The sequence below is a fragment of the Urocampus carinirostris genome, chromosome 16 (assembly GCF_059441175.1).
Source record: "Urocampus carinirostris isolate Australia breed hairy pipefish chromosome 16, RoL_Ucar_1.0, whole genome shotgun sequence".
NCBI classification, from domain to species: domain Eukaryota; kingdom Metazoa; phylum Chordata; class Actinopteri; order Syngnathiformes; family Syngnathidae; genus Urocampus; species Urocampus carinirostris.
This window is the reverse complement of record NC_142364.1, coordinates 22,508,356-22,520,473: the sequence shown is the minus strand read 5'-3', so window position 1 is coordinate 22,520,473 and position 12,118 is coordinate 22,508,356. Positions and strand designations below refer to the sequence as shown.

At 36.9% G+C, this 12,118-nt stretch overlaps 1 protein-coding gene across 2 annotated transcripts in view; it reads right to left on the bottom strand.

Moving 5' to 3' along the window:
- Window positions 1–12,118, bottom strand: part of brinp1 (BMP/retinoic acid inducible neural specific 1) — a 214,025-nt gene that overhangs the window by 155,261 nt on the left and 46,646 nt on the right. For both annotated transcript variants that reach the window (XM_088356051.1, XM_088356050.1), the window contains one exon: window positions 8,055–8,322. In XM_088356051.1, the coding sequence (XP_088212177.1) occupies window positions 8,055–8,272 (218 nt within the window). In that variant the 5' untranslated portion in view covers window positions 8,273–8,322. The remainder of the gene's footprint in view (window positions 1–8,054; window positions 8,323–12,118) is intronic.

Genomic DNA, 12,118 nt, shown 5'->3' with positions numbered 1-12,118 from the left:
CTTTAGCGTGTCGAGTTATCCAACTTTGTACGAGATAGTGATCGAATTTCTTTGTCTTTCTTTGCTTTTGTTGGTCAAAAACATTTTTTTGAAATGATGTGTTTTAGCAAACATTTTTTTTAAAGTGCATATGTTATGGATATTCATCAAGTGTTTTATTTTTTTTTCCGTACGTGTACAACGTAGACCTCATTGGTATTAACTCAAAGACAGACACAGGCAGAAAAGGGGTGGGGTGATTGCTTAGCCAATCAGAATGCTTAACACAATGTACGATGAAACTCCGCTAAGTACGGAAACTGCGAAAAATAGACGGTGATACAGCGAGCAATTACTATATTGTTATATTAGGCCTCACAGACAATACACAGATGACTTCAGCTAACCCACCATGTTGCGGTGACTTGTCCTTGCTTTAGCGTGTTATTACCTAAAAGCACGTTTACACACATTATCGAGTTTGAACCACTTAAGACCATTAAGACTCATGTAGTCACATTTAAGAGGCCTGCACCCCCACCTACCCTCCTGTTTGTGTCTAACGTGTGCAACTTTTAACCAAGACACAGGCTACCCTATATTGACTATTGATGAATAGCTGCACTATTTCATCATGCTCTATTTCTCAACACTGTATGCGTTGCGGCCTTAAATTCAGTTTGCAGTTCAATCCTAACAGCCTGTTTTGCTCAGGCGGACATCGCTCATTCTCTCTCATGTACTCCATTATTGGGCTACCAGCGTGTTTCGTACGATGCTCTTTGTTTGTTCCATCTCAGGTTCTCGCCTACCCTGCACCAAAATCCAATATAAATGCAAATCCGGGTGACCATTAATGCATTCTGAAGGCCTCAATCCGGCATTGTACTGTAATCAAAGACGCGAGGTGAAGGATGTTATTTAGACATGAAAAATATTTATGAAAATGCACACTTCTGATTGATTGCTCTTTTTGAAGCATCTCCCGTCCAATCTGCTCAATAAATGAACAGCCTGACGATCCGCGGGGAAGTATAAAAGATATCAGATATCAAATAGAAGCGAGCAATCGTTCACTTTCTTTAAAGGCGCACTGTTTTTAACCATATTGTATATTCTCCTGGGATGAAACAGCTCATTTAAAATGGAAAACTGGGCCAAAGTATTTTTTCTGCAGCATTTTCAGACATCTGCATATATGGCATTTATCTTTCCCGGTTGCATAAAATAAGTTTTCCAATTCAAATTAGATGTTATTATTTGTATTTGTATTTGCATTCTTAATTTCAAATCATCTCACATTACCCTGTTGCTTGTCATGAGTCAATGATTTGAGTTTTAGGTAAACGGTTTATTGAATCCAATTGTCTGAAATTTAAAAAATATGCATCAATTAAAACTGAATGAAAATGAGTCAAGATAAATTTGTTTTTTCTTTACATTTTCTCTCAGCATTTAGGAGTTCCCTAAACCACAACAAAAACTGCATTTTCAAAATCAAGCAAAAAAATCAAATATATTTGTACTTATTTATAAGTGTATCTTTTACATGCGAGTTTATAATTAATTTACAGACTTTGAATATGACTATGATGGTTTCAAATATTTAATAATGATTAATTGAGTTTCGCTATGAATCACAATGCATTACTGAGTCGAATAAATTGTTTATTATGTCATTTTCCAATAAATGTATGAGAAAATATAATTATCAAAGACATTTTAAAAGTACTCTTATAATCACAAGAGAGCGGATTAACCACACAAATTATATTGTAATGTTATATTTAAATATCCACCACAACGCATATGAAATAGCATGTGTTTGTGACAATCATGCTCTTAATAGACTAAATCCATTGACCCTTTACTTCTTCTTCATAATCTAATTTGGAATTCGACCAGTGTATGTAAAGTCCTTGGTATTTAAGATAATTTATATATTTAGAAATATGTTATATTAATCATTATTGGAATTAATACAAATGTTATTGATATTTTGTGAAAAAATACATTTAAGAAATTGTCAAGGAGATCAAGCTTTAGTTATTATCTAGTATATCTAAACTACTTTATCAATCCTGATTTGTATTTTTTCAAATGTGATTCATAGGCTCCGAAACCGCTGAGGGGATTTTTGTCAAAATGTAAACAATTGTACTTTAGGCCCATGTGTCATAAGCTAGGGTTTGTGTTAAGGCACCGCCAACAAATATCAACAAAATCGATAAACATCAGCTTGCGTGTGCAAGCAGCTCTGGAGCTGCATGCAGCTCTTTGGACCTCTCTAGTAGCTCAGTTGAGCCACAACCATCTCACCCGAGTAGAATGCCTGGCAACGCCAAGACAGGCAACGACAAACTCATGCTTGTACTGTTTGTTTCTAAAAAGAGAAACACATATTGCTTTTTAGGGTTGTATTCTGAAAACTTAATCAATTCAGTCAAAATGGTGTGAAGCTATTACACAAAAACACAACATTTGCAACCAAAGTATGCTAGCATAACCAACATATGTCTTATTACAAATATCTTGTTATATCTAATCTGTTTAGCATGATTAATATCAAAATCACCAGTGTTGATGAATAATTGAAGTTGGCGTGAGTTTGTTGAGACTCCTAAGTGCTGAGGGGGAGAGTAATTGGTGCCTTGTGGCTCCAAATTCTTTCCTCTCAAACGGCCACAGACCTTTTCAGAGAACCTGACAAGAGGCGAGCACCTCCCTAAGCCGTGTTTATCTTAAGAATTAGGCATTGTGCCCACGTTATTAGAAATGGTTCGGATTTGTTTGTCATGGCTGGCATCATCCAGTGCTGCTCCTCCAGGGGAATCGTCTGAGATATGACACGCCAAGGAGAAAAATGAAGAAAAAAGGAAGGAAGGTTTTTGTCACTCTGCAAATCTGATCCCAGCACTTCCCACCTCTGATGGCAGACCAAGAGAGTCTCCGGGGAAATTTACAGAGCTGTTCAGTGCTCATTGGCGCTCGGAAGAGAGCGTGAGCATAGCAGTTGAGGCTTCATTCGACGACACTAGAGCAGATGATGTTGCTAGTTTGTACGGCAACGTCACTCGATTTGATACTTGGCCACTTGACCAGCCCGAGAAAGTCAATTTGTTCCAGTGGGCTCTATGGTTTAAGAGTGGTCGCACTAAGTGTGCACATGAAATTGAAATATTTCATGTGCACACATTGAAATAATAACAATTAACTGTTTGGGAACATATGGTTCGCAAGCCAGATATGGCTCTTTTTATGAGTTTGTTTGGCTCAAAGATTAAATAAGGGACAACGTATTTTTCCTTTTTAAGTGTATGCAAAAGCTGAAGTAACAAAATAGGCATGTCGTTCAGTTCAAAGCATGTAGGGAAAAGTTTCAACTACAGTTTACATTCATGGCCTTACACAGACGAGCCCAGTTTTGGCTGTACTTCCCCGTGAAATCATGTATTTCAAAGCTCATTAAACAATGTATGTTCACTGTTGAAACCCACATATGATGAAAACCCACAGGAAAAACTGTAAACACCCCAAAAAAACAGCTAAGCACCCAGAGCCATTTGATCTGGTTAGCAGTAGGGGTGGGCAAATCTCTGCACACAGCGCGCTTTCTCTTTCTCTCTTGCCCATTGCCCTCTGCACAGAAGGTAATTGCATCCGTATACTTCTTGTTTATCGTATTTTGCGACATTTTTACAAAATAAATCTGCTTGCACCCAAGCCATGCTTTTTAAGGAAGCTCGTGAAAGAATCTACGTTCACTGCTCAGACACTTTATGACAAAAACCCACGAACTATAAACACTCGAAAAGGTCAGCCAAGCACCCAAAGCATTTTGATTGGGTGATCATAGGCGGAGACGGATCCCTGCACACTAGAGGTAAGATCATGCGTCCGGGCCCGTTCCTGACCCGAAACGGGCCCATTAAGTCAGGCTCCTCTTTCGCCGTTTTTTTTCCCCCTTCGTGGAGGATCTACACAGCATGCACTTACTTTTACTCCAGTAATCTTTTAGATAAAGAAACAGTTTACTTAACTATCAGTTTAACTCAAAATAACTAAATCCAAAGACATTTTTCTTATATTGGTGGGGTAAAAGACGCCCATAATAAATACAGTGTTTGTTTGTATCATTCTCAGTCAAATCAAAAAATACGTCATGTAAAATAAATCCAAATATCTTAACTCACGCGTGTTTAAAAATAATGCACTTATAGATAATAGTTCATGCATTTTTTCTGTTATAATTCAAATCAATTTTAGTTTTTTGAATGATTGATGTTTTTACCACTCGGAGATGCCGAATGATACACAAGGTCCCTTTAAAGAAGCTTGCGAGACCTATTCCAAGAAAATAACTACTACCATATGGATGGAATATTTTGCTAATATTAAGTATGTTTTTTTTCTTATTTTACGATATGATTGGATTTTTTTTTCTTATTAAAAAGATAAACATTGCTACATTCATTATTTAGATGATATTTTTTTGTCAAACATGATAATCTAGATCACAGGTGTCAAACAGGCGGCCCGCGGGCCAGATCAGGCCCGCTAAAGGATTGAATCCGGCCCGTGGGACAACACTCAGAGAAGCGCAAGAGAAAAACAAGCTGCAGGTTGAAATATGTCAACTTGATGGTGCCAAAGACAGGTGCCTCGAACAAAGACGCTGTACTTGTATTTACTTCTCTCTCTCTCTCTCTCTCTCTCTCTTTTCCACCTCTTTTCCCCCACTCTGTCTCTGTCTCTTTCACTCTCTGTGTCTCTCTTTTTCTCTTCTTTTGTTGCTCTTTGTCTCTTTCCCTCTCTGTGTCTTTTTAACTTCTTTGGCTCTAACTTCCTTTTTTCTTTTTATCTCTTTTCTCTTTATCTCCACCTACCCTTCGTGCTTTCTTTTCTCTCCTTTTGTCTTTCTATTTCTCTTTGGATTTCTTTCTTCCTCTCCCTTTCTTTTCACCTTCTTATGACTTCTCTTTTTATCTCTTTTGTTTCTTGTGCACTCTCACTCTCTCTCTTTCCTGCCTTCTCTCCTTTTCACTCCCACGTTCTCTTATTTCTTTCTCTCTTTTTCTTTCTCTTTATTCTACTAGTCCGGCCCCCGACAGAATGTTGGTTCTATTGTGTGGCCCCCGAGTTAGAATGAGTTTGACACCCCTGATCTAGATAATGTATAACTGGCATTTAAAAACTTAAAACATAAAATAGCAAAAATCTTCACTGATGGTTTGGATTTTTCAGTCTGTTTTTTTCCAAACTCTTCATTAGTTTCTGTTTTAGCAGTGGATTGAGTCAGAACAAAGATTCTCATTTATTTGTAGCAACGAATCAAATTCATTTAAATAACCATTTTCTTTTTTTCTTTTTTTTAAGCTGTTTCGGGCTTATCTTAATACACCACACTTTCCCCAATGCAAATACCTAAAAAATATTTCTCGAATGTTACTATTTTGCATACAAATTTAGAACAATTCTGGTATTTTTCTTTTGGCGTCACTTGAGGAAACAACTTAGGAACACATAGGAAAAAAATATTGTAAAAAATGTCGTGAAGATAAGAAATAATTTAGTGCTCATAATAAGTTACATTCCTGAGCTATTGTTTTAAATGTACTTTAAAAATGAAAATCGTGTTTTGCTAGCAGCACGCGGCTGAGTGGTTAGCGCGTTTGCACAGGTTTGAGGTCATGCGATCAAATCCAGCTACCAGCCTTCCTGTGTGGAGTTTGCATGTTCTCCCTTATGCTTGCGTGGGTTCTTCCAGGCACTCCAGTTTCCTAACACATCCCGAAAATACGCATATCTTGTTTACTGGCCAGTCCAAAAATTGTCCCAAGGTATTAATGGGCGACTGAATTGTTTGTCCCTGTGAGCCCTGCTACTGTCTGGCAACCAGTTCAGGGTGTCCACTGCCCAAGGACAGCTGAGATGGGCTCCAGCACCCCTGCAATCTTAATGAGTATAAGCAGTGCAGACAATGGATAATTTCATGTTTTGCGATATTTTTACAACAAATGTTTCAAATCATTTGCATAAATCTTAGGAGTTGTTCAAATTTTAAAAATACAATATTTGGTGTTATCTACGTGAAATAGTTATGATCATATCATCTCTCTGTTTTGTTTTGTTTTTTTTACCATAAAAAGATGGGGTATTTTTTTCAGGTAATGGTTGTCCGTCCCAATAAAGACTAGTAACTGGTCTATTTATTGGAAAATATATCATTTTCACTTTTTCCATTTAAAATTCGATTTGTAACTTCAGTCAAGGAAATTAAATACAGTCTTCCTGTGTCCAGAAGCCAGGAATAGACATCTTACTATAGACAACGACAAACAAACAAATCGTTTGAGTTTTTCTCCACCGTAATATCCTTGGTGTAGGTTTGCACAGCATCTCTTTGTTTTCAAAGCCAGTTACAAAGCATATCACAATTTCCTGTTTGATCGATAAGTCTTCTCACCTTTTACGGCCAAAGATTTAACACGGTTTTGCTTCGACAGGTGGGAAATTACAGCAAACCATTTTTTCCCCTTTTTTAATCGGTTCATAGACAGAAAAGTCACGCCCAGCACCGATGGGTGAATGTAGAGCTTCAAATGGTTTGTCAGGTGGGAAGACCACAACAGGGCAAAGCAACTCTCTTAGCGTTTTTCTTCGCCCCCCCAAAAAAAAAAATCAGTATTTTGATAAATCCACCCGTCTTCCTTGCTACCGAATGAGGACTAGGACGTCTTGGCTACAAGAATTGTAAAGGTCCCAGCTCAATCCAGGAAACATGTTGTGCAGATGCATTGATTACTGTGAGAGTGGCACCATATTATGGGCATGAAACTCCAGAACGGCGGAGGGTGCGTTTATGATTTTCTTAGGACAGGAGCAAAATAGGGCAAACGCAATAAGTAAAACTCAAAACCCATTTGAAGGGTTAGCTGTTTTTTTTTTCTCTCAGAACGGGATTAAAAGTAAAGTTTGTATTTGGCATCAGTGTTGCTGGTACTCAAAAAATGATTATATAAAATATGAATGATTGTATAAAGTTTTCTTTTGCACAAAATGCATTGCATTTAAATAGCGCCAATTCTTCATGGTTCCAGTTTTTATTGTTAAATGACCACTAAGAGGTTACCTATACTTGTGTTGTCCACTAACACAGGATACAGAGTCCTGATATCTTACAATAGGTTTATGTCACAAAATGATCACCCTAAAATCAAAGACACCTCAAACATAGACCAAAAAAGAAAAAAATACCAAAAGAAAAAAGTTGGGAAAAGCCGAGAGAAAAAAAAAGAAGAGAAAAAAGATGGAAAAATTCAAAAAAAAGCCAGAAAAAAGAAAGAAATAAGTTCTGTATCATACAGCCGACTAAATAAGCCCCCAAGAATGCTAGTGTTATGCGACAAAAGATACCAGGAAAAAAAAATGCATGTTATGATCCTATTTAGGGTTTTAGGAGCTCCCAAAATCCTGGTCAGCTCTCTTGGACTGCATGAGATCTGGATCTAGATCCCTCAAAAGACTATCCGTCGTCTCATGGGGAACGTGACCTGACGCTGTCAGTGTTGCGTACAAGCTACTGAGAATGATTTTCAGTTAATTATTATCAGGAAAGATACTCAATATTTTGTGTTTTTAAAATGTTCCTCCGATTTCATAGTTCATAGTGTCCTTGTGAAAGACTTGAAGCCCTTAAGAACTCCTGACAAGCTGCTTCTCACCTTGCCATCATCACCACCATGTTGACGTGGGTGTGAGTGGGTTGCATAAGAGGCTACGCAATGAAATGCCGTGAGGCGCTTTTGGACTTAAGGGCTATAAAAAATACAGCTATAAATGCCCTTTATTTATGGACGGTCTCTCAGCGCGAGAAAGTCACAGATTGTTATTCCAGCGCTCTAAAAAATATTTTTTGCTCGCATTCAAAGTAAGTAAGCAACGGCCTCATCAATTTCTAATGAGGGGTGACAACACGCTACGATAAAAAATGCATCGTTGGGAGGGCAAAAATGTACATGCAGCTTTTTGCAAGTGCCATCTGAAAATAGCGCGCGGCATCAGCGAACACTCACCTATAAATTTTATATCTGGTCGTGAATCCTTGGCGGAATCTATCCACAAAGGACAGATAACTGCGCGAGTGGTGGAACGGTCCACGGTCGGAGATGAGCCAGTCATACTGCTTGGCGACATGTTGCTCAGTGGCCGATGGGTCCTGGCGGGAAGACTGGACTGTTATATGGTCCCATATAAACAGGAAGCAGATGACCTCAATAAACCTCCAGTTCATGCTTTTTTTTCAGCCGCTCTTTGTTCATTCTCGCTCCATTATGTGGAGACCTGATGGGAGAAAAAAGAATAGAAGAGAGAAAAGGAGAAAAAACACTGTTATTAGATGACAATTTGAGCCATATCTGGGGTTAATTGGACTAGAATACAAAGAAAGAGGGCGGCCATGAGTTCAACCAAATGTTCTGACCCAGCAAGAGATTATTGACGGGTTGCATGGTGCTTATAGACTCATACAGACCGCAGGCCAGATCAGGCTTGGCAACACATTTGATCTGGCAGGCGAGACAATATAAAGAGAAGTATAAGAGAAAAATGAGTGGGATCACATCAAATAATTACCTGCAGTTGCAAATAAGTCCACTGGGTGTCGCCGAAGCTCGGCGCCCCTGCTGTATTTGTTGACTACCATTCTTCAACCAAGGAACATTTTGAGTAAACACTGCCTGATTATTATTTTGTTTATAATATAAACCCTGGACGTGCTGTGTAAGGCAAAACTTACCGCAATCACGTGTGGTTGTGGATGTCTCTCTTAACCACAACATTGGCTACTAAAGTCTGTTTTCTATCCCGTGATTGGAAATTATCAGTTGGTACTTAGTGTAGAAAAAAATAAAAATAAAAAAACAGCACCTGGGTATCTTTGCAGAGGTGTATAGTAGTTTTTATTGCTTTATATAATAGAGATTAAAACAACCAGTGAAGTAGCCAAATGCAGGAAAGCATTTTCATGGAAAAATAAATAAAAGTCAGAAAAATACATTGAGATCATTACATAGATCATGCACATAAATATCTGATTGTGCGTTATAAAACTTTCCAGTTTCCCCTCAGTTGAATAAACTGTACTGGCAATCAATTTGTTGTTGTTTTACTTTTTTTTTTTTTTTTTTTTTTTAAATAATTGAACATTTGATAAAAACTTCAAAGTATTAAATCCTAATAGGGAAAACATGTTGAGAAAAGTAAAAAACCTCAATAATCATTTTGTAATCAAAACGACATCCCTGAATCAATATGACAAATTCATTGTGAGCCTTCGAAAGGTCCCCAGCCTTACAGCTGAGGCAAACCTTTAATGCATTTATCTCGTTAGTCCGGCCCCCATGCAAGTATTTATTTAATTTATTTTATTTTTTAACCATGTGGCCCCTCAGCTAAAATACATTTGATATCCCTCTAATAGGATGTTAGCTTTAGCTTAAATGTTTGAATTCCCATGCTAGGGTGCTAAGGATTTGGTTACAGTAAAAACTGAAACTAAGGAATGTTGTCATACATATTGCTAATTCTTTGCACACTCAAAGTTAGCTCAGAGGTCAAACATGTTCCCTTTATGTTATACATCACAAGCAGGTGTAATAATATTAACCGAGATAACAATTGCATTACATTTGTGTAGTATGGTAAAAGTTGAACATCATATTTAAATAGTCAAAATTATCTGCAAGAAAAAAAAGAATAATCAGATGTTTTTTTATAATTTTACATAATTGTAATTGCCATTTTTGCAGTGTTGAATACAATATCCTCACAATAGTCTGTTATTTCACATTTTATAACCCTTTATATATAATATATTTCAAACTTTGTTTGGTTTCACATTTCCCACACTGTTTTTGTTGACAGTATTTCATGCGCACATAATTGTTTGTTTGTTTGTACATGATTCAAATTGAATCGTTTCTCCGGCGCCGTCACGAAGGGCAGCCACTCCAGCAGCTCCCGTGTTATTTTCGATTGTTCTCAGTTATTTTCGATTGTTCTCAGCTTAGGGATGCTGCTGGAAAAGTGAATTTCCCTTCAGGGATGAATAAAGTATCTATCTATCTATCTATCTATCTATCTATCTAATAGCCCCCTCTGGTGGCTTTTTAATGAATGCAGTTTAATTTTAACTAGGACCGTTTTTTGTCCACTCTGGCAATTATGCAACAGTCAAAGCTTCAAGAAAGTGGCAGGGAGTGGCATCAAATGCATATGCAGTTTTAGTTGTATTATTACCCCAGAGACATGTATTTTGAGTTGTATTTATTTACATAGTACCAAGGCTCCAAATGAGGTATTTTCTGCTACGGGTAAATTAGCTTGGACGATATTTAAAGTGCCTACACAAAAAACAATTCCGTATAATGATGGAACATCCATTTGAATGTGGCAAAATGAAGTTATTTTAGAAGTTGCCCCTAATTGCTTGCTCTTTTCAAATGTCTGATTCTCAAACCAAGATAGTAATCCCTTGCTGTTTCGCGATTTACTTTACAGTTTTGCTTCTTAACAGATTTTCATCCTACATTGTGTTCTGCTTTTTGAATGGCTAAACAGAGCAAGAAGCTTTCTTTGACCAACAAACATAGACCTTTTGACAATCTCAACTTTTTCCGGAACTACATTCTGGTTCTTGGTGATCCCTAGTGCCCCCGTGGTTCTTTTTTAAAATGCTTGATAATGGAAAAATATATGGTTTCTGTCGTACAGCTCCAGAAGGTAAATTTAGTTCTCCTTAATGTCCACTAGATGGCCACAAAGGTAAATAAAGGGTATTTGGTCCTTAATATTTGCAGTTTTAAAGTAAAGCATCCAGATTAGTTTTTAATTGTTACTTGGAGAGTACAGAACGATTTGTACAAAAAGTTTGTTAAGTACAGTACTTGTATTTGTTAAACTAACACTGGAGCCTGTTAATTGGATTTGTTCTTGAGTAAGGAATGAATAATTGAATGATTAAATAAATATATGTTTCTACTTTGCAGGTTTTGACTATCGTGGGACGTAATGTAACCCCCACGAAAAACGAGGGATTACGATACGTCTTATCAGTCAATAGGTACTTCATCATGAATTATTACTCTTAATATTTTTCCTTTTGCACAAGCTATTAGTGAATACTTTTGCATTAAAACTAATTTAAAGTCATCAATTCTTACAACATTTGCATTTTTAATCAATAAAACTTAGTTATTGTTTGAAATTGATGAAATTGTCCAGATTGACTGATACAATTGAAGATTTACAAAGAAATAAATGAATGAAACTAATCCTGGAAGAGTCTAGAATATTGATATATTGTAACCTATGTGGCTGATTAGAAAATTACCAACATATTTATGTAAAAGATGCTAACACATACAAAATGTATGAAGCTTTAACCATACAAACATACACAATAAGCATTTAAAAGCAGGGAAACAGCTTGTGACAGCCTGCACAAAAATCAACATGCCGACAACTCATTCTGATACCAAACATGAGCGTGTCCCTATAAATAATTTAAGAACAAGAGCAGGCCTGTCCTCAACAAACCTAAAAACAAATATAAACAATGACTATATTTGCGATAATTCCTCAGTGTATTCCAAGTAGACTGCAAAGAAATACATAATTTAAGATGTGAATACAAATTTGCCCAAGTTGCAACACCAAAAATCAGTTCCTCAGAACATTACTGTGTAGGTTTCCCGCATGAATATTCTTTGGTTAAATTAAGCTCACTTAGTTAACGATAAAGAAAATTACAAAGAAAAAATGTAACTGCACTGGAAAAGCTGTGGCCCTTTGCTGCGAGGGAAAGCACTATCAATTGTGACTGTGCGAAATCTTTCCTATTTCATGCTTTATTACACAATAGCATTGTAAAAGAGCAGACTAAATGTAATGGGCCTAATCTGTTCCCACTAAACAGATGATGAACAACTCGATACCTAACGTTGAATATCACAGACACACTTAAAACGGGCTCATAAAGTTGGGAAAAAAGATATTTCATCTTATTTCACTTAGGTCTTTATCGTGTTGAGTCGTGTTTTTAAAACGTGCTATTTGATTGATGTTACACAATGTGCAT